Source organism: Bombyx mori, chromosome 19 (genome assembly GCF_030269925.1).
Source record: "Bombyx mori chromosome 19, ASM3026992v2".
Lineage (NCBI taxonomy): Eukaryota > Metazoa > Arthropoda > Insecta > Lepidoptera > Bombycidae > Bombyx > Bombyx mori.
In genome coordinates, this window is record NC_085125.1 from 11590373 (window position 1) to 11612733 (window position 22361).

The 22361-nt window shown below is 37.5% G+C and overlaps 2 protein-coding genes across 6 annotated transcripts in view; one reads left to right on the top strand and one right to left on the bottom strand.

Moving 5' to 3' along the window:
- LOC101739626 (dnaJ homolog subfamily C member 13) overlaps positions 1-22361 on the top strand; it is a 468160-nt gene that overhangs the window by 204072 nt on the left and 241727 nt on the right. The window lies entirely within an intron of this gene.
- Positions 1-22361, bottom strand: part of LOC101744686 (hillarin) — a 73054-nt gene that overhangs the window by 24440 nt on the left and 26253 nt on the right. For all 4 annotated transcript variants that reach the window (XM_004922413.4, XM_012694428.4, XM_021351079.3 and 1 more), the window contains one exon: positions 17025-17215. In XM_004922413.4, coding sequence (XP_004922470.2) covers positions 17025-17215 — 191 coding nt within the window. The remainder of the gene's footprint in view (positions 1-17024; positions 17216-22361) is intronic.

Below are 22361 nucleotides of genomic sequence, written 5' to 3' on the forward strand. Positions count from 1 at the left end.
TTGCTTGCGACGAAGGGCTCGGCGAGTAAATTAACCCACAGACACAGCCCACTGAGTTTCTCGCCGGATCTTCTCAGTGGGACGCGTTTCCGATCCGGTGGTAGATTCTGTGAAGCACTGCTCTTGCTAGGGTTAGTATTAGCAACGTCGTCAAGTTTGAGCCCCGTGAGCTCACCTACTTGTTAGGGTTACGCTGAAATGGCCTCTCAAGGCCATCAGTTAAGGTAGGAAAAAAAGGGCCTCATGCGGGTAGCGATTATACATTGTTATGTCACTGGGCTAACCACGTAAAAGAAAGTGAGTTTTGAGCTCGGTACATCGTAAAAAAGAACTTAGAAATGAGGGTAATAAGAAACAGTTGGTTGTTGCAATACTAGTCCAGACCCAGGCAATGTCAGGTCGAAAGTTAAACACAATATTATCGTTGGGATCCTCTTTTCTCTAAAATACGACTTTTCATGAATTAGATAAATGCTGGCAATAATAGTTATTGCCATAGTTAAAAAAAGAAGAAGAACTAGATCGGTTTAAAAGTACAAAGAACAATCAATAAAACATAAATTGCAATGTATCATAGAGATTTAATTATGATATCTCTTATTTTGACCTTCAAGTAATTGAACCTTATTCTTGTAAATTTCATTCGAATTCTTTTCTTTTCTATGTACTCACAAGAAATAAACTAAATTTTCTTGGGGTGCCCCTGCCAACAACCCACAATTAATTAGGTATTCAACGAAAACTACCTCCGTTCACATCACAAGGCGCTATCGCTTACGGATATGTTAAACAGTTCACGATGTGTGGGAAAAGCGTAGGAAGTACGAAATAGGCAATTTACCTCCTCGTGCCATATCGAAAACGTTAGACTGGCATATTAACAAATATGGTAAAATCGAATTTCTTCTACGAAATTATTTGAGGACGATATGACATCCGTATTAGGCTGTTAAAACGCGCAGTGGATTGCATCTGTCAAAATGGCGACCGCGGCTTAAATGACGTTTATGACATCTGTCAACTCAAAGGTTATTATATTTAAATGAGTCGAAGAGATAATATATTATACTCGTAGTATTTAACGACTAGCTTTTGCCCGCGACACCGTCCGCGTGGAATGGTTACTTTGGCTAACGCTAAATTTTACCCCCCACTTCATTTATGTAGAAAGTAAAAATATTTTGAAACATTCTTTATTGGTGCTCCACTTGTATTGGTCTTACCGTAATGTTATATAGCCTATAGCCTTCCTCGATAAATGGGCTATCTAACACTGAAATATTTTTTCAAATTCGACCAGTAGTTCTTGAGATTAGCGCGCTCAAACAAACAAACTCTTCAGCTTTATAATGTTAGTGTAGATAAGCGATTACATAAGTTCTGGAGATGAATGATAAAGATACCAAGGACGCCCATGAGGACAGATGAATCTATTGTACAAGAGCTCCTGATCAAAAAACGACCTACCTCTCTATGCTGAGAACATCAACTAAGTTTACTTTGGACATATAATGCGATCGAGTATGTATGAGCTGGAGAAGCAGTTTATCTTGGCATAGGTTCAGGGGCAGCAATCCGAGGACCGAATTCCAATAAGAGAGTGTAAAAGTATTCTAAGTATAAAGAGAAAGAGATTCTAGGGTGTAAGAGTAAAGAGAGTATAAAAGTATGCTAACTGGCGCGGGACAGGACAAAATGGGAGATAAATCATATATGATGGCGATCCTCATTAAAGACATATCATGCAAGTACACATATCATAGATCATTTGTTTGTTTAGTAATTATTTACAGCTTTAAGTGTTATTCAGATTCTTAGTCTTTGAAAACAATTTAGCATTTTCCGTAGCCGTTACAGGGAAAAAAGATGAAAACCAAAAAAACAAAAGAGAAATGTAATACATGAAATAAATATTGAGATATCAGTGAATTTCGATCATCAGATGAACATTAGTTAATTCAACGATTTCAAATTGCTTTTTCAATAACAAGAAAACGCAAGGACTAACAATTTAGTAGTAAAAAAAATCATTAACACAATAGGGGAAAGTGATGTACTTTTACATCAAGGCAAGTTCAACCTCATAATACACAAGTTCCGTAGCGAAACTGTTACGAACCCCGTTATTCCCACGATGCGAACGCTCACACAGCGTACTCACTCTAGATTTATGAACAATAGTCCTGTCTTCGCGCACTTTATGCCGCCGTAGATCTATGATTAATGTCTGCGCCCCTAGAGATTCTAACTTCCTGGCATCAAAACCTGTTCGTTTGTATTGTACGTAAGTATTCGTGATCACGCCTAGCAGAATATCCGATCAATAATCTAAATTAACGAAGAGTAAATAAATATTGGAGAGAACATATTTTAGGTGATATTCTAGTCTCGGCTGTTGAGTACGAGATTAATTTGCCCGATTAATCACATTAAAAACGTAAAATATTATGATATCATTTAAAAACTTAATTTATTAAAAAAATCATACAAAAGAAGTTACATTTTTGTGTATGATCTTAGACGAACGTATAATTAAAATGTATAATTGTAATTAATGAAATGCAATAACATATACAAAATCACCCAAATGATATCGGCTCATGAAATGTATCAAAATTATTAATAATTACTGGTCCCTTTGCTTTTCATCATTTTCATTGAATCACACGAATAAAATGCAAAACATAAATCTATGACAATCTAGATAACATATAGTATAGCTGTATGCTACCTAGATTATCTGTAATTTGACTGTAATAGTTTTTTTTGGCGCGAACGCGAGGTGCGAAATTGTCTGAAATGTTTTATTTTTTTAATTTACTCTTTCGCTAGTTTCTTAATTTGCAAAAACGGTGACTTATTCATAGTTTAGCACATGTGAAAATTCACAAATATGGAAAAACGAAATAAAGTTGCTAGACGTAACGTCACGGGCTTTTTCAAAAAGTTCACTGAAAACGAATATATTAAGTGTATAATCTATGCTGAAAACTTTAACCATCATTTTACTGAAACTTTCATCCCAACTCATATCGTTTCTTTTAATTTCATCCCTATTGAATAGTCTTTAAACGACTTAAGAAGAAAATTGCCATACTTAAAAAAAGAACATTGTAGTTCAAAAATGTCTATGCTCTATTATGTTTAAATTAGTGAATTAAACCATTGTTTATCTTTTCGACCCAAAAATTTGCATTGTGTCAAATGACATACGGTATTTTAACTTAGTTTAACTCGTGGGAACAGTGGGCACGGGGTCACGGGGTCAAATTTGGAACTGTTGAAATTTTCCTTTTAATTGTAGCGTTGTTTTTTAACTTAATTGATTATCCGATTAGAATGATTAGATCGAGGAAAAGTGTCTCTAAATTCGAGATATTTTTAATATGACTAGATTCTGGAAGAACCTCATCTTAAATTTTTTAATTAGTACATGCAAGTTTCAAACGAACTCCATTTTTTTTAGAATTCAGAACGAGAGCATTCTGGATTCATATCTCATATAGATATATCAATCTTAAAAGCAATCAACGTCAATAATGTAACAATTAGCATACAAACGCGTTTCATACCTATGCAGCCAATGAATATTCATACGGTTATTATATTTGAAATTCTTACAATTTTATTACGAAAGTTTTCTCTTATTCCATCCGCTTAATGAATTAATTGCTTTCATTGGTTTAATGGCGATAAATGACCCTTTCCAGTATCATTTACATTAGTACCTTAATTTCAATATAAAAAAAGATTAGATGTTCCATGTTTAGAGATATTTCATACTTGAAGTCGTCGTGGTGGAATTCCTATATTCATTGATTGAATCTCTACATCTATACATATAAATAAAATTGGAGTGTCTGTTTGTAATATTGGAATAGCCTCTTTTTACTACAGGCATATGAATATATATACGGTACATACACCAAAATAACATTTTTTACAATTTTTGTCTGTCTGTCTGTTTGTTCCGGCTAATCTCTGGAACGGTTGGACCGATTTTGACGGGACTTTCACTGATAGGTAGCTGATGATATAAGATTTTTTAGACTAGCTTCAAACCACGGCGTCACCTGCACAATAGCCGCGGGTAACATTGCGGGACTCAGCTTTTTAATGTTTCCGAAGCGAAGCGAGGGCGGGTCGCAAGTTCATTCATATATTTGAAGTCCTATATTCAAAAGTTTTAATGAAATACCTATCTGCAATAGTATGTATCCTATTTTTCCCATTTCTGCTAAAGTAGCTATGTATTCTGGCTCGAAAGATGGGGAAGATACTAAACGATATCAATGAGACTTCATTTTTCAAGGTTGGTGCTGGAATTCAGATCATAAAGTTTCCGGTAACTGCTAATTTTTTTTTATTGCTTAAATGGGTGGACGAGCTCACAGCCCACCTGGTGTTAAGTGGTTACTGGAGCCCATGGACATCTACAACGTAAATGCGCCACCCACCTTGAGATATAAGTTCTAAGATCTCAGTATAGTTACAACGGCTGCCCTACCCTTCAAACCGAAACGCATTACTGCTTCACGGCCGAAATAGGCAGGGTGGTGACTGGTGGTACCTACTCGCGCGGACTCACAAGAGGTCCTACCACCAGTAAATCAATAAGTCAGAGATCGGTATTCGAAATCTTTAAATATAAAAATGAATTGCTGTTCGTTAGTCTCGCTAAAACTCGAGAACGGCTAGACCGATTTGGCTAATTTTGGTCTTAAATTATTTGTGAAAGTCCAGAGAAGGTTTAAAAGGTAGATAAATATGAAAATGCTAGGAATTAAATGAAAATAACAATTTTGTTTTTCCTTTGATGTGTCCCGCGTCGGACGGATTCCTTTTGTTTGTTTTAAGCTTATTTTATACAAAAGTTTAGGTCCTTTATTTATCGCTTGAGGCACTACGAAGTCTGCCAGGTCAGCTAGTACCTGACAATTATTTCCAAGCCAATTCTTTATGTAGTTCCATTTGCCTATTTTAATATCATTAGCTAATGGATGGAGCAAAGCGAAAATATTACTAGAGTGCAGCATAATATTTTGTCCGTAACTCACAGTTTTCTAACACAACAGTTACACAATACATTTCACTATTGTTAACAGTTATCTTCCTTGAAGATAACGAAGCTTCCGCGTTTGCCACCTTTATTAACGGCCGTATCGCTCCCACGATCTAAACTGACAAGTGGAGTGAAAGAGACGTAGAGTGTGTTATGACGTGCAATGTTCATAAAAGAATAAGGCTGTTAGATCTACGCCTATCTACGAATAGGTACTGGTACTTGCAATTTGGAACGCCTTGTGGTGACCGGTAAAATAGAGGGGAAAAGGCCTAGGGGTAGAAGTCCTAAACGATGGTCGGAATAGTCATGGTCAAATAGCGGAGGCACTGAGTACTGGTACATGTCAGCGATGTACTCCACCAAGCTACAAAACGGGATCGATGGAGACAGCTGGTTGACGGAATCGGACGGAGTCACGATCCTCAGCAATGAGGGACCGATCGAAGAAAGAGAGACATAGGTACTGAGGCTGATTTTAAGGTGACTGATTATCTTAACCGACCGCGGCGGGGCAACGTAAAGCCGCCGTCACCCAAAACATGTCGGATACCTAGGATTCACTCTCGGTGCTTTTAGACCTCCCAAGCACCGGTCACCGTCAGAACGAGCGAACTAACCCATAGACACAGCCCACTGAGTTTCTCGCCGGATCTTCTCAGTGAGTCGCGATTCCGATCCGGTGGTAGATTCTGCGAAGCACTACTCTTGCGACGACTAGTGTTAGCAAATTCTTTCAGGTTGAGCCCGTGAGCTCACCCACCCGTCCGGGTGTGGCTGGAATAGCCTCTTAGGCTACCAGTAAATAGGTAGGAAAGAAAATGACTAATTATGTCGAAGGTTGAAAGGCTAAATGGCCTAAAGTTTAAAACTTGGCAAAAATATCGTAACAAAAAAAAAATCTTCAGTTATTTGCTTGGTGTAAGCTTAAATGAAGTCCAATTAAAAGCATCGAACTGTTGATGCTAATAGTAAATAAAAGGCATTTTTAATTACAAAGATAGATGACGCGTATTAAGCGAAATTCCGCTTAAACCAAATAGCCCTTCTCCTCACGATGTAATTTTTTTTTTTTTTTTTTTCTTTCAAAATATTATTATAACCATTCAATAATTAAAACTACTCTTATGGCTTGATCCCGAGTTTTTGTCATTTTCATTGTCATTATACGAGTATGTACTTGTATTACCTCCGGCTTTTGGAATTCTTTATTTTTCGTGGTCGCGGACGACTAAGGAATTGTGTGTCGATATTAAAATATTGGGCTAACTGCCGCTTATTTATCTATAAATATGATTTCTAGACTTCTATATTTTATTTCGCACAGAACCTAATTATGAGTATCTCGAGATCTGGCTATAGTAGAGTTTCTCGGAGTTTTACATATGTGCCGTCGACTTACTCAGCTCTAAGAGTAAAAGTTCTATGTACATCGTTAATGTCCAAATAGAAACCGCTACAATAAGGTAAAACCATGAATGCGGTTTCCGGAAACTAATAAACATTTTACGAGACTCGTAAACGGTGACCAGAAACAAGTGAGGAATAATTTAAACAGAATAATATTTCGATACGATGCATGATGCTATAATTTAGTTAAGTAGGCTTTGTTCATAAATCCAGGTAATAGCAAATGCACTTGAGCTGTTTTTGGTAGTATAATAAATCCTTCTAAATTCATTCTTCTATTATCACTGATTTTTAATGTGTATTTCATTTTGCAGTAAGACTTCAAGTGGCGATCATAATGTCGTTTAGATTTGACCTCTAGCCAAGGTTTAAATGACCCGCTGATTTTTATGAATGAGTTGATATATTTGTCGAACAAGACCTTGCTCCCACACGTGAATGATACCTGTGAAACCGAACACTGACGGTACGCGCTTATATTATAAATTGTATAATTTATTATTACACTTAAAAGTTGAAGGAAACAATCCAGTGGTTTTCATTCGAATGTCCTTTACCGCATATAGCTGGCGTGTAAAAGAAATGTGTGGTTTAGATAAAAAAAAAAAAACAAATCGTATCAGCAACATATTACTTTTATTCTCGTTTACTTAGAAAAACTTACTTATTTTCATTTAACATCCAAACTAATGAACTGATTTTTATGAAATATTTGTATGGACAAATCTAAAAGTATATATATTTAATTATTTTTTTCTTATTCTAATTTTCTTATAAACGGTGCAGTTCTAAGGTGAAAGAAAAAACAGGTGAAAAAACAAATTGAGAACCTCTTTTCTGAAGTAGATAAAAAAAATACATTTATAAGGAATAGCTGATGTTAAATAAGTAATTTTCAAATTGTCTGTCTGTTTGTTTACGTGTTTGTTTGAGTATAGTTATCGTTCAAATTTACGGAAAAAAATGCAACGAAAGCTTAAGTAATTTATAATTTAACTTTGACCTAATTATTGGTAGCATCCACTTTAAGTGGGTACTTTCAGAACGATTTGCGTTTGAAACCTCGAGATACACCTAGTTAAAGCAACATGCTTAGTGTTAGAATCAACTTCCTGGATTCGCAATACTAGTTACAGCTTTAAGTGTATCTTCAAAGCGCTTTAAAAGTTCCTTGTTCCTAAAGAAATACTTCGAAATTCATGATTTTTATTTCTTTATCATAATATGTAATTATTTTTTTATAATGCCCTATAGGCAGACGAGCATACGGCCCACCTGATGGTGAGTGGTTACCATCGCTCATGGACGTCAGCAATGCCAGGGGCAGAGCCCAGCCGCTGCCTACCGTTTAAATATAAAATTAATCAAATCTTAGTTATATAATATATTTTTTCTTAATGCACTTTCGATTGCACCACTGAAGTAGGAAACCTATGGAAATGAAACGTCAATAAAAAATTCGTGCCACTGTGACGTCATCTGGCCACAAAACATGGCGGTTTTAGTGCTGCCCAGAAGATTTTAATGTTAGTAGGTTTTATCGATAAACGTTCTTGGCTCATTTTAATTTAAATATTGTTGAGTGAATGTATTTGTAGAATTTATACTTTAATAGGAAGTAAGTATATTGTTATGTGCAAAGATGATGTGATTTAGATATTATGTGAAATCTAAGACGAGTTCGTGCTTCAAATTTGCCAAGTAAACGATATGACGATTTTTAAAATTTGCTACACTGATTTTATAAAGTTGTCGTTTGCCGCAAAACATAAAGATATGGCGTAGTACAGTGCCATCTGCCCATTTCTAGCATGCTGAATGTTATCGTATTTTGAGTACGTGTTTTTCTTAGACTATTACAATCTATTTTAATTGTTTTGCTGACTCTAAAGTCCGTAACACACTACCGCAGCGCACCTCAAGGAAGGTACGCCGCACCATTTGAATCACTCTCACTTGAGAGTGATTCAAATTTTAAAATGATCAAGGGACCGCCTGATAAAAAAAAACACCTACAGAACATTTATTCGTTAATAAAATTACAAACGCCATTCCTTGTGACTTCCTCTCTAAAATCACTTAATTATTAAATATTTAACGAGTTGACAATAGTGTTATAAAACTATTTTATTTAAATAGTTCCGACGACTTTCTTGAGATCCTATAAAATATGTTTTAATTATTATTTTTGTATGTTTTAAGCATGATAAAATAAGAAATTTTATATAAGCAATCATATTAAATCGATATCAAAGTCAATAAATAATGTACAACCCAAAACAGACGGCCGAACTGACGTGACAATGACATTTGGCGCGCTAAACATGGCGGATTTTCGGCCTCATTAGACGGAGACGGAGACATTTACGTATATTCATGTTTCATTTTATGTACGCACTGAAATACTGTTATATTGTTTTCCTGCGAGTTAACGTGCTGAGTAAGAACGAGATAGATATATGTTTATGTATGTGCCTTCAAAATGGGTGCTATTTATATAAGCAATTGTACGTATAGAACAATATGTCGTGTCCCTACTATATAGGTCTATGGATTGCACCTATAATTGAGGTGACATCTGCCATGAACTTTTGTCAATTTGTCAATTTTTGTATTGATGATCACCATCCATTGGTTATACACTTAATGTTTGATGATCACTTTGTTGGTGCAACGTAATAAATAAAGAAATAAATTAATAATCAGAGGCGCATCTATATGAAATAATTAGTTGTGTAGGGGCTTAATAATATGAACCACTTTCCAGCCAATTCATTCGGCATGACAAAACGAAGGAATCCTTTTAAAGCGGCCCACATTCAAGGTAAACCCGAATGACTGACATTTCTATCAGAGGCCAGGCGTATCGTTTTAGCTTTTATAGTAAAAACTCATTCAGAGCTACACTATCGCTCTGCATAAGGAGATCGGATGGGTGTCTGTCGTTTCGTCGTATTACGTAGGATGGTTATCTGTTTTGTCAATCAGATTATATTCGTCCATGATCTAGAAGTGGGCTCGGACTTTTTTATTTTTTTATTTTATTTTTATTGCTTGGATGGGTGGACGAGCTCACAGCCCACCTGGTGTTCAGTGGTTACTGGAGCCCGTAGACATCTGCAACGTACGTAAATGCTCCACCTAACTTGAGATATAAGTTCTAAGGTCTCAAGTATAGTTACAACGGCTGACCCACCCTTCAAACCGAAACGCATTACTGCTTCACGGCAGAAATAGGCAGGGTGGTGGTACCTACCCGTGCGGACTCACAAGAGGTCTTATCACCAGTAAAAAAGGACTCCAAGGATTGACACATAATATTGCTATGGCATGAACATTACCATATATTTTTATTGCCTTTGTGGCAGACGACCATTGGGCCCGTCTTATGGTAAGTTACAGTCGCTCATGGATGTCAGCAATGCTTTGTCTACCACTGAGTATTCCTCCACATGCCTCGTTTAAAGAAGGTTATGTCATAGCACCCGGGAAACACCTTGAAGGGGAGTTAATTCGAAAGCCGAATGGTACGTGGCAGAAAAGATCTCTGGAAACGCGCTGTCGATGAACGCAGTGATTCTCTCCTCCTCCTACTCGCGTCGTTTCCTCGCTGCTGCATTATATGTCGTCAGGATTTTGCACCTTGTAATGTCCCGCCAGCGCCTTCGATCATTGGCCGCATGAAGGGCGTCGTGGAATGGGATCTCTAGTGTGGTGCGGATTTGGTCGAACCACCTTGTCGGACTGCGCCCGCGCGGTCTCTTTCCTTCGATCTTCCCTGTCACGAATAGTCTCTCTAAGCTATCCGGTGTTTTCCAAGCAATGTGACCGAAGTACTCGAGTGCACGGCGAAGGCAGAGTGTGGACAGTCTAGTCTTGATCTGCAGTTGGTCTAAAATAGACGGATTGCTTCTCTTCGCTTTCCAAGGTATCCGGAGCATTCTTCTCCAGCACCACATCTCAAAAGCACCCACACGTTTGCGATCAGCCGCTTTAAGGGTCCAGGTCTCCGCTCCGTATAGAAAAATGGAAAAGGCCAGGGTGAGTACCAGTTTTATCTTTGTTTTCTGGGTAATGTTACGGTCCTTCCAGATTTTACCGAGCTGGGTCATGGCTCTCTTTGCCATTCCAATACGCCGTCGTATTTCAGGTTCGCTGGATCCAGTATTGTTAATGTTGGAGCCTAGGTAAATAAAGTTGTCAACAAGCTTTAGGGGATTAGTGTTCCATTATACTCCAAATTTTTTGTGCGATCAACGACCATTATTTTAGTTTTGGATCTGTTGATGGCGAGTCCCATCTCCAACCCTATAACCCTATGTGCTCCGTCTTGTTCAGAAGCTCTGTCATCTCTGCTTCTGTTGTGGCAAGCAGAGTTGTGTCATCCGCGTAACGCAGGTTCGTCACTCTGACACTAGCTATGGTTATGCAGTGATTCCAGACAGTATGAATGAACTTTGCTTTGGTGGCGGGAGGTCTGAGGGTAAAAAGATAGAAGGATGATATCGAACATTTCCTCAGAGCACTCCCCATTGAACATACGGAACGAAACACAGAGAGAACCGAAGTCCCTCCGTAAGCCCAGAGGTACCAAACAAATACAATCATAACACAATCAAAATACATTAATTAGGTATTCAAAACAAGAGATTAGCAGTCCGTATATGCTTAATGCGCTTTTCAATTCATCCTTTCAATCAGGATTTCCCGCAGTGTCTCCTACCATCCGGTATTCACTTTGATGGCACCTGACCATTTTTCATAATTCACTCATATGCACACAATGCACGCGGCCACGAGCACTATTGCATTATGCATATCGACCCACTGTTGCGGTAGATAAACGTGCATAAATGAGGACGAATCTCTTAGGTATGTTGTCCGGTGAAAACCGGATCTATGGGAGGATGTGGATAATAGGAAACTGTTGCTGTGTGTTGTAACATTTTAAAAGTTGCCAGAGTAATCATTGCGCGTTTGCTCGGAATGAAATATGCTTTTCTTTTTAGCTATCGCAATTTCTTTAAGTGTTTATTATTGTAGGTATTCATTTTTGTCGTGGCGTGCAACCTCTTTGACAGGACATAAGACCTACACGACTAGACATAGACACAGACTAAGACAGACACTTGACAAGAATTCAAAAATAAAGAGAGTAATGGAACGAGGGCGTGCGTGACTAGTGGCAGGCAATTTCTCATAGACGACAAAAGAACGAACCGACCGTTCAAGTGATCTTTCGACCGTTCAATTCAATCTTAGGTAAGGGAAGAAGGGCATAGCGGTGACGTGTGGCACGACGGGGTCAGATACAGAAAGAAGAAGAAAGAAGAAACTGCACACAATAGAGTTGTGTTGTTAGCGGTATTGCCGGATTTTCTCAGTACGTCGCGATTACGATCCGGTGGTAGATTTTTGCTAGGACTAGTGTTAGCTAATTCTCTCAGGTTGAGCCCGTGAGCTCACCTACCCGTCCGCGTATAGCTCAAATAACCCCTTAGGCTACCAGCAAATAGGTAAGGAATTCTGGTGGTAATATGCGGCCATTTTGCATCAATTTTTAATGTAACAATGTTAAGTAACCAGATCGCACAGGTCGTTTTTTACACAAAGATAATATCTTCATCAAATCAATCAAAATTTATCAATTCTAATAATTATCAGAGAAGACGAAAACGTACATAAAGCTCAAGCACTTTCTTTTTAAGTACTTGAATTTTCGTTTTTAACCTGTTTTTCTTGCTATGTTAATTCTTCTTCTTTTTCTCCACCTTATCCCACTAGGTGGGGTCGGCACAGCTAATTTTTCTCTTCCATTCTCTTCTATCAACCGTCATCTCAACACTCACTCCTCTCTCTCTCTCATATCGTCATTCACACACTCCATCCATGTCTTCTTCGGTCGACCTCTTCCCCCTCTACCGTGCACTACCATTTCCATACATCTCCTAGTCACATGTTAATTACTTATTGAAATGTTTTGAACAAAATTACTTTAAGGGCCTTTTTTTTTTTCTTCGTTATTTTACAAAATATCACTGGGAACTTAATTTATTACTTGACTAACGATTGGTATAGTTAATTCAAGTTATTCGAGTTACTTAAATCCATTAAAATACAACTTGTGAAATTTGTATTATGCGAATTTTTATTGCCAGTACTAGCAAAAATCATCACGAGATTTTCCACTGATCAAAGCCATTCACAAGATGAAATACATAAAACATGTCTTTTTTTTTTTTCATTTATTGCTTAGATGGTTGGACGAGCTCACATCCCACCTGGTGTTAAGTGGTTACTGGAGCCCATTGACATCTACAACGTAAATGTGCCACCCATATAGTTACAACGGCTGCCCCGCCCTTCAAACCGAAACGCATTACTGCTTCACGGCAGAAATAGGCAGGGGGCGGTGGTACCTACCCGCGCGGACTCACAAGAGGTCCTACCATCAGTAAGTAATCTGAGTGAATAATTCAGTTATTTGACTTTTTCATTCGGTAATTTATAATTCACTTCATAGATGGCATTTTGCGAAATCAGACGTGTAGATTCGTCTGTATTTTTTAGGTGATATTAATAGTAAAACTATATAAGTAGAATTTTCTTGTAATTTTATTAAGACGTAGCTGATCATTTTATTACCGATCCTGGAAGTAACTATTATAGTAGTATTTTCTTTATCCCTATTCGTGACCACGAAAAATGTAAAGTGTTGGAAATGTTGCAAATAATAATATAATGACAATAAAACTTACGATTAAACCGTAAAAGTATTTTTAATTATAGATCGAAGGTAAGATCGGTATCGATAAGATCGAAGAAAATACTATGATAGTTGAGGCCGTCAGTGCAAAAGTGGACTAACCCATAATTTTTCATATTCGCGCTTAAATATTGCAGTTTATTTAAATCATAATAAATTTTGATGCAAAACCGGCCTGTCCCTAGTCTCACCTATAGAGAGCAGTTGGCTTTGTAAACATTATTTTTACGCGTATTGTTTTTGCCTATGAAGCAGTGTAAAAGTAAATTCCGACCTCATTATCTCCATACTGACTATGATAAACTTAGGACACTTTTGCGGTGACTGCCTCAATTATAGCAAGCTATAGACTTTGGATAATTAGCTGAGTCACAGAATTCATACGTGTTTAAAAATAGTAAATCTTTTAGAAAAGAAAAAAAACGCTTCATCTCATTAATTGTACTACAATGGAAACCCATTCTTCGAAATCACGCGATCGGTTCCAGCATGAAGCGCAAGAATGTATTACGGATGATATTCGCTGATATTGCACTAATGTACCTACACACGTGAGATAAGATATAATTGGATAGGAATTTTATTGATTCAATTATTCGAATAGAATTTCGTAAGGGGGTAGTAGCATAAACTTTATTTTAAATAATGGACTTTTTGGCGGGAACGCGAGGAGTGAAATTGTGTCATTTGTTTTATTTTGTCTATTTAGTGTTTCTTCAGGTTTAAATGTGTATTAACTATTTGAAAGTCACTGTTGTGAAAGTGCATAAATGTGGGAAAACGAAACAAAGCCGCTGGGCGTAGCTTCTTGGGATCCTCCAAAACCCTCCGGAAAATACTTTTACTGAGATTATATTTCATATCATCTCATTTCATTTCATTTAATTTCATCTCAGTTGATTAATGTCTTAAATTAATCATTTTCATTTTATTTTACTCCATATTCTGCCTATTTCTGTCGCAAGCAGTTTGGCTTATCATTAATCCTAAGCTTAGTGGCGATATTCACGTTGATGAGTTTTACTTAATCATTAATTTTTTGTTATATTTTTTATTACTTAGAAAGGTGGACGAGATCACGGTTCACCCGGTGTTAAGAGGTCAGCGGAGCCCATAGACATCTACATCATAAATGCCGTCATCCACCTTGAGACAAGAGTTCTAAGGTCTCAGTCTTAACAGTACAACGACTGCCCCATCCTTTAAACCGAAACGCATTACTGCTTCACGATAAAAATAGGCAGAGTGGATGTAACTACCCGTGCGGACTCACAAGAAGTTCTACCACCAGTAACTCATGAGTTCATGAAATCTTTTCACTAACTAGATTGATCCACATACACAAACAACTGAGTTTCTCGCCGGGTCTGCTCAAAATAAACACTTTAAGCTGCTTTCAAACTACGCTATAGTATAGGGCCATATAGTATAGCAGCCTATACTTAGCCAATAATATATAGTACATTACAGTGTGAACGTGTTCATAACAATGTATGGTGCGCGATATTGTTGTGCTATGAGCTATATACTATATGCTGTTATATTATAGCATAGTCTGAAAGCGGCTCTAGGCTAGTAAAGATTACGTAGCGGAAATAAAGAGTGATAAAAATAACAAAAACAAGAATGGAGTACCTAATAATCAGATGAAATACTTTTTTTTTGTAAGGAGCTATGCATTTCTGGATGGTTGGAATTTAGAACGGAATTGATATTATTTAAACTTTAAAAAAAATCATTACATTCAAGATGGCCACAGTTTGAAGAGAATCACAAAAGCAATAAGGTCATGTCTACTGAATCGGTTTTTATACTCCTTTTTAAACACGAACGTGTGGCCTTTTTTTCGTGTTTTTCTTGAGATCTCGACCTCTACATGTTACAAATCATTTTCTAAATTATTCCCATTGTAATCTAATGTGGAAATACAACTATGTATTATGTACTATACAAATTGAAAGTTAGTTTTTTTATCTTAAATCTTAATCTTAAATATAAATAAAAATTAATTTCTGTTCGTTAGTCACGCTAAAACTCGAGAACGGCTGGACCGATTTGGCTAATTTTGGTCTTGAATTATTTGTGGAGGTCCAGAAAAGGCTTAAAAGATAGATAAATATGAAAATGCTCGGAATTAAATAAAAATAACAATTTTGTTTTTTTGCCCTTTGAAGTGTGCCCCGTCGGACAGATTCCTTTTGTATATTTTAAGGTTATTTTATACAAAAGTTTAGGTCTTTTACTTATCGATTGAGGCACCACGAAGTCTGCCAGGTCAGTTTGTCTTAAATATAAATCCATTAGGAAAACTATATAAAAAATAAAGGCATATATTTACGTAAAATCACGCAACGCAGTCAGTGTGTTAATAAAAAAAATACTTCAATGTTTCAGACTTCAAGCGATCATCTTCTCTTGTATACCTATTCATGCCTATATTTTTTGTGTCGTTGGCTGACATAATACGCGTATATGTACGTACGTACAGCTTTTGGTTATTTAAAAACAAAATACTATCTAACTAACTATTAATCAATATAATTCAAATAAGGTTTAATTAACGGTTCTGTGACCTTTTGATCTTGGAAGTGGGTTCCTGGTATTCTAAGATCATTAATCGAGTTGATTCTAATTTTAATTTAAAAATTTATCAATATGAAAACCAAGCAATGGCTTCTATAGTTTATTTAGCTCTCGCTCAGTCGTATCCCAAATCCTAATAATGCAAGATACGTAGTGAGAGTATGCGTATTCAAGTCACGTAAGCGGTTATGGTTTTTGAGAAATGCACTAAAAAGTTTATTATGGAAAGGTTGGACGTTTTGACATTTACTTCCAATGGACTATTTTTATTTATTGCTTAGATGGGTGGATGAGTTAACGGACGACCTGGTGTTAAGTAGTTCACGGAGCCTATAGACATCTACAACGTAAATACCACCATCCACCTGAAGAATAAGTCTAAGGTTTCATTCAGTTTTTACTGTACAACGGCTGCTCACTTTTCATACCGAAACGCATCACTGTTTCACGGCCGAAACAGGCGGGGTGGTGGTACCTACCCGTGCGGACTCACAAGACGTCCTAACACCAGTAATTACGCAAATTATAATTTTGTGGGTTTGACTTTAATTACACGGTGTTGTTATTCCTTCACCGTGGAAGCTTATCGTGAAAATTTGTTAAGTACGTATTTCATTACAAAAATTGGTACCTGCCTGCGGGATTCGAACACCGTTTCATCGCTTGATACGAATGCACCGAGCGTCTTATCTTTTAGGCCACGACGACTTCAAAATGGGGAGTATGCAGAATCATCGCAAAAAATATTTATCATTTCCTTAATGAGTAATTATTTTTAATTTGTTGTAACCATTACAACAGTAAAGCTTTGTGTGAATTAGGATATGAGAGAGAGAGAGGAGTAAGTGTTGAGCTGACGGCTGATAAAAGAGAATGGAAGAGAAAAATTAGCTGTGCGAACCCTACCTAGTGGGATAAGGTGGAGAAAAGAAGAAGAGTACAACAGTGTCCCACTGAGTTTCTCGCCGGATCTTCTTAGTGGGTCGCATTTGGATCCGGTGGTAGATTCTGCGAAGTACTGCTCTTGCTAGGGGCAGTATTAGCAACACTCCGGCTTGAGCCCCGTGACCTCACCTACACGTTAGGGTGAAGCTGAAATAGCCTCTCAAGGCTATCAGCATAGGTCGGAAAAAAAAACAACAGTAAAGCTTTGAGGCTTTTGAGTCACATTCAAAATATTTGATAAACTATCGTTAGACTCACCAAGTAGCAGTCTATAGGTTTTTCTCTCGGCCGATGGTAGGCTTTCTGGAGCTCTGTTTGCTTTAAGGCGTGTGCTATGTGGAGGGCGCTGGCGTCGAATCTCCCGTACTGGTAGTCAGGGGTATCACGCGATAGCTCCCTTGCTGGAGACGCGTGGACGCTTCCACCGTTGGTCGCCCGGATCGGAGACACTGCACAGAAAATGTACAAAATTAGAAATATATATGAGAATAAGTGCGAAGTTTTTTTTTGTTTTTCTTTTTTCAAACTTAGGGCTGCGTTAATTATTTAGGAGTATACGTTTCTTAATTATACATTTTTTTATTGCTTTTGTAGGCAGATGAGTATACGGCCCACCTGATGGTGAGTGGTTACCGTCGTCCATGGACTCCAGCAATGCCGGAGACAGAGCCAAGCCCCTGACTACCGTTGAGTACTCTCCACAAGCCTCGTTTGAAGAAGGACAAGTCATAGCGCTCGGGAAACACCGTGGAGGGGAGTTCATTCCAAAGCCGGATGGTACGTGGCAAAAAAGATCTTTGGAAACGCACTGTCGATGAACGCAGTGGCTCCAGGTAGTATGGATGAACTCTATTCTACTCTACTATATTATGAGTATAGGTTGATTGATATGCGTCAGAACATTAGAAACAAAACTAAAGCACTTTTTGGTTTATGTAGGGATATTTTTTTGTTCGAAGATTTGGCTGACGATCGTTTCCCTATAATATATGTATTAGGCGATAACGGGAGTTATTGAATAACATAAAGCTAATGAATGTCCCAGTTTAGCGTACTGAAGCTACCCGCCGGATCTTCTTAGTGGGTCGCGATTCCGATTCGGTGGTAGATTCGGCGAAGCACTGCCCTTGGTAGGGATAGTGTTAGTAAATTCTCTCCGCTCGATCCCGTGAGCTAGCCTATCCTTCCGCGTGTACTTGGAATAGCCTATTAGACTACCAGCACGATCTGGTAGTAGATTCATTTGCGAAGCGGCTACTTTTGAATTTTTAGGTCTCCTTTGAAGGCGCTCGAGTAGCTGTTAGCAAATCCCACCCCTCCTAGCGGAGCCTTTGCTCCCTAACCTGCCCTGGTAAAACTTGGAAGGCCTCCGGGCCACCAGTAATCTCTCAAACACAAAAAAAGATTACCAGCGAATAAGTAGAGAAAAACTCAAATTATAACCTATGGTAGCTATGTGACAAAAAGGGTAGGACGCTATTACCCACAAATGCTGGTAACACGCCTCACTACCGGTACAAGTAAAATAACTCTCCTCAAATGGCCTGTTCATAAAACACATGCTTACGCAAAATTACTTTCTGTACAAGCAGTTATGCTTTGGAATTCCCTCCCTCCAAGCATATGAGCCTGCAAGATTATAGCAGCGTTCAAGAAATCTGTTAAAGAACACTATTTATACTTACTATATTAAATAAAAGTATATATATTTTTATAATGTATTATAATATAAAGTAAGTATATGTATGTAAGGTTTGTGTTCCTAATTTTTCTTTCCTTCTGCGGGCCTACTAGAAGAGTTCTCAACATGAAATAAGTAGTGTCCTTGTACTCTGTATCCTTATTATCGTGTTTCTTCTAACAGCTGTGTGTACAAAATATATTAAATAAAAAAATAAATAATAATCGACTTACAATAAAGACTCACACAATATAAATCTAAAATTCTATATAATAATAAATGATAAAGTTTGATATAGTGACATAAAGATAAAACACTTTGAGAACCACCAATATCACACGTCCAGCTCCGACTCTGTTGTTTCACATTAAATATTCAAGTGCATGCGATTGGCTGCAATATTAGGAATGCTGGGTTATAGCTTCAGCCGTGACGTATATGTCCACAGTATTCCCAATGTGACATTTCCAATTTACGCTTCAACAGTGACGTGATGCGTAGATACGATGAAGAACATTCCAAGCCTTCGTTGTTGGACTCTCATTCACAATCTACGCTTCGAAGTGGAAGACGATGCAGAATTTTTTGAGGTTTTTCTTATTGCTGTATACGGACCGAGAAGACGTGGCTCTGATTGTACAGCTGTTTTTTTTAAATTATTTTTTTATTGCTTAGATGGGTGGACGAGCTCACAGCCCACCTGGTGTTAAGTGGTTGCTGGAGCCCATAGACATCCGCAACGTAAATGCACCACCCACCTTGAGATATAAGTTCTAAGGTCTCAGTATAGTTACAACGGCTGCCCCACCCTTCAAACCGAAACGCATTACTACTTCACGGCAGAAATAAGCAGGACGGTGGTACTCACCCGCGCGGACTCACAAGAGGTCCTACCACCGGTAATTACGCAAATTATAATTTTGCGGTACAAAATATATTAAATAAATAAATAACAGTTCCTATACTGGCCCCATATTAAAATGAGACCTTAGAGCCTTCGGTTCGATCCACACGGTCGAACAGAGAATATAATCATATAACGTTATCATAATACACTTGCCCGTTATTGTGTTGATAATACGCTTTTGTACCGTCAAACGGGTTTTAGTTACGGTGTTCAAAATGTCTTTTGTGTTTATATAATTAAATGACAATTGACGTTTCTACTTATGTTTTGTTGTGTTCATTGTTTTGTTGTTTACATGTTTTATACAGTTTTATGCTGGACGAATTTATCGTTGTATTTATTTTAATGTTGCGTTTTCTTCTAGCAAACAAAAAACACGCAATTAAAAAATTCTTTTTGACGTGACAACCTCTTATAGTTCGATGGAGCCGGCTGCACGCACGAAAAAACATGACTCATGCGGCGTTACCTCGCTCTGAGGCGTTCCACGATCACGTGGCTAAACTGACAATAAATTTCTCCAATTATTTGACGACAACAAGATGCGATCATGGAACGCCGTAGTCAATTTGAGTCTAATTTGAACATTGAAAACGTCATGAGAGAAATTGAAGCGTCACGATCAATTCATTTTTATTTTTATTTATGATTGAAAGTTTACTGGTGGCCCGAAGGCCTTTCCAGTTTCACCAGGACAGGTGGGCGAGCAAAGGCTCAGCCAAGAGGGGTGGGATTTGCTAACAACTGCCCGAGCGCCTCCGAAGGAGACCTAACAACTCAAAAGCAATTGTTTCGCGAATGAATCTACTACCGGATCGGAATCGCGACCCGCTGAGAAGATCCGGCGAGAAACTCAGCGGGCTGATGCATGGGTTAGGACGATCAATTCAGTAGTGATTTCCATTTACCTCCTTCTCTATATCCATACAAAATATCTATCAAACAAATAAAATTAAAATTTTCTTTTGAAAAATGAAACCATTCCATCAGTATTTTCTTATGACGTGTTCACGTTCAACTATTGTCAGTAAGCCGACTTTACAGACAAACGATTTTTTTTTCACAATTTAATGTCGCGTTTTGTATTGTCAACGTATTATAATTGAATATATTGAAAAGTGAAGCCTATTTGGTTTTTAAGCGATATTTTTTCAACTTTAAAGAAGACACACACACATTTAAAGTTTAAAATTTTGAAAAAATATCATAAAAAAAAAACTTCTTAAGCTATTTCAGTGGAGTAAACTTAAAAGTGGAGTAAAAGTGGAAAAAGATCCTAAGATTGAAGCTCATGGGTGATGGTGGTCACGACCCTCAGACATGAGGAACACGACTCGAGGAGGAGGAAACTTAATTGAAGATTCGTGATGCATGTGCCATAATCACGTGGAACGCTTCACTTTACTCCCCACCTATAATAATCACTACCGAATAAATTTTAAAAACTAAATGCTCACAAACCGTATAATTACCGCAAATAATTAGTACTTCCGTTTTGAATCCGATTGATATTTTCGGTGAGAATTTACCTGTTACGCCTATTTATAATAATAATAATAATAATAATGTTTTTATTGCAAGTAACCATGACTCATATAAATTGTTAATAAGACTTAGACCTATGTTAGTAGTTATATTTACATCACAATGAATTACTGTCGTAACATCCCATGGGAGATGGCACCACAGCGACCCATGTATACACAGTCCAGCCTGCTTGCGATCATGCTCAGGATACTGTTGGAGCTGGCCCTCACTCTGCTTACCAGAGATGCACACCTCTTACGCATGGTAGCGTAAAAACAATCTATGTGCGCGTCTGCAAACATCCCTGATTTATATTTGTACTGGTATACTCATTATAGTCATGATATTATAGTTATTGAATAGCGTCTAAGGAAATTTCATTGATTTTTTTTACTTACTATATTTACTATAAACAACGTAATACCGCCTTGAGATATGAGTTCTAAGACTGCGTTTTTTTATAGTACAATGGCTGCCCCACCCTTCAAATCGAAACGCATTACTGCTTAACGGCAGAAGTAGGCGAGGTGGTTGTACCTACCCATGCGGGCTAAGAATGTATTTATTGAAGACATATGAGTGTTATGCACTGATCTGACTTTCTCCCTGGCATTGTTGATCTACATAAGCGATGATCAGCTCAGTTTTAACGTATCCCACCTAATTTTGAAGAGAACAAAAATCGTTCTATCAATGAACGAGAGATGTTTTTTTTTTTTTTTATTGCTTAGATGTGTGGACGTGCTCACAGCCCACCTGGTGTTAAGTGGTTACTGGAGCCCATAGACATCTACAACGTAAATGCGCCACCCACCTTGAGATATAAGTTCTAAGGTCTCAGTATAGGCGCGCAAATCTCAACAAACTAAAAACAATTCCTGAAGAAGCTTAATCTCAAGCATGGTTCAGTATTTCCTTCGGTTATTACGAGTCACCAGCTTCTTTTACGGCTTAATCTCAATTAAATCCAAAAATTAAACGCAAAAGTCTAATAGACGGCGCACATTCAAATATAGACGAAGTCGACCGCGACCACCAAAACTGCATAGTATTCGAAATGTCAGCAATAACAGAATGAAAATAAAAATATGCAAATTTAAACCATAAACGTTGTTTTTATTACATCAAGCGTAATTTGTTAAAATCCTCGGTCGCACTAAAATGTGCGAGAAACGAGAAATTCTGAACCTCGGAAACGGCTCCAACGATTTTCATAAAATTTAGTATACAGGGGATTTCGGAGGGCGATAAATCGATTTAGCTACGATTTATTTTCAGAAAATGTTGTTTTATTCATGTTTTTAATAATCAGCTCTTCCCGACATCTATTGGCGAATAATAATACTATTTTTCTTAATTGAGGGCAACTAACCTCTTTAAAGACACAACAAGATGGCGTTATCAACAAAAAAAAACGAGTAAAGCTCGGTCATCATCTAGTAAATGATAACATGCGGTACTTACATATATAAAATAAACC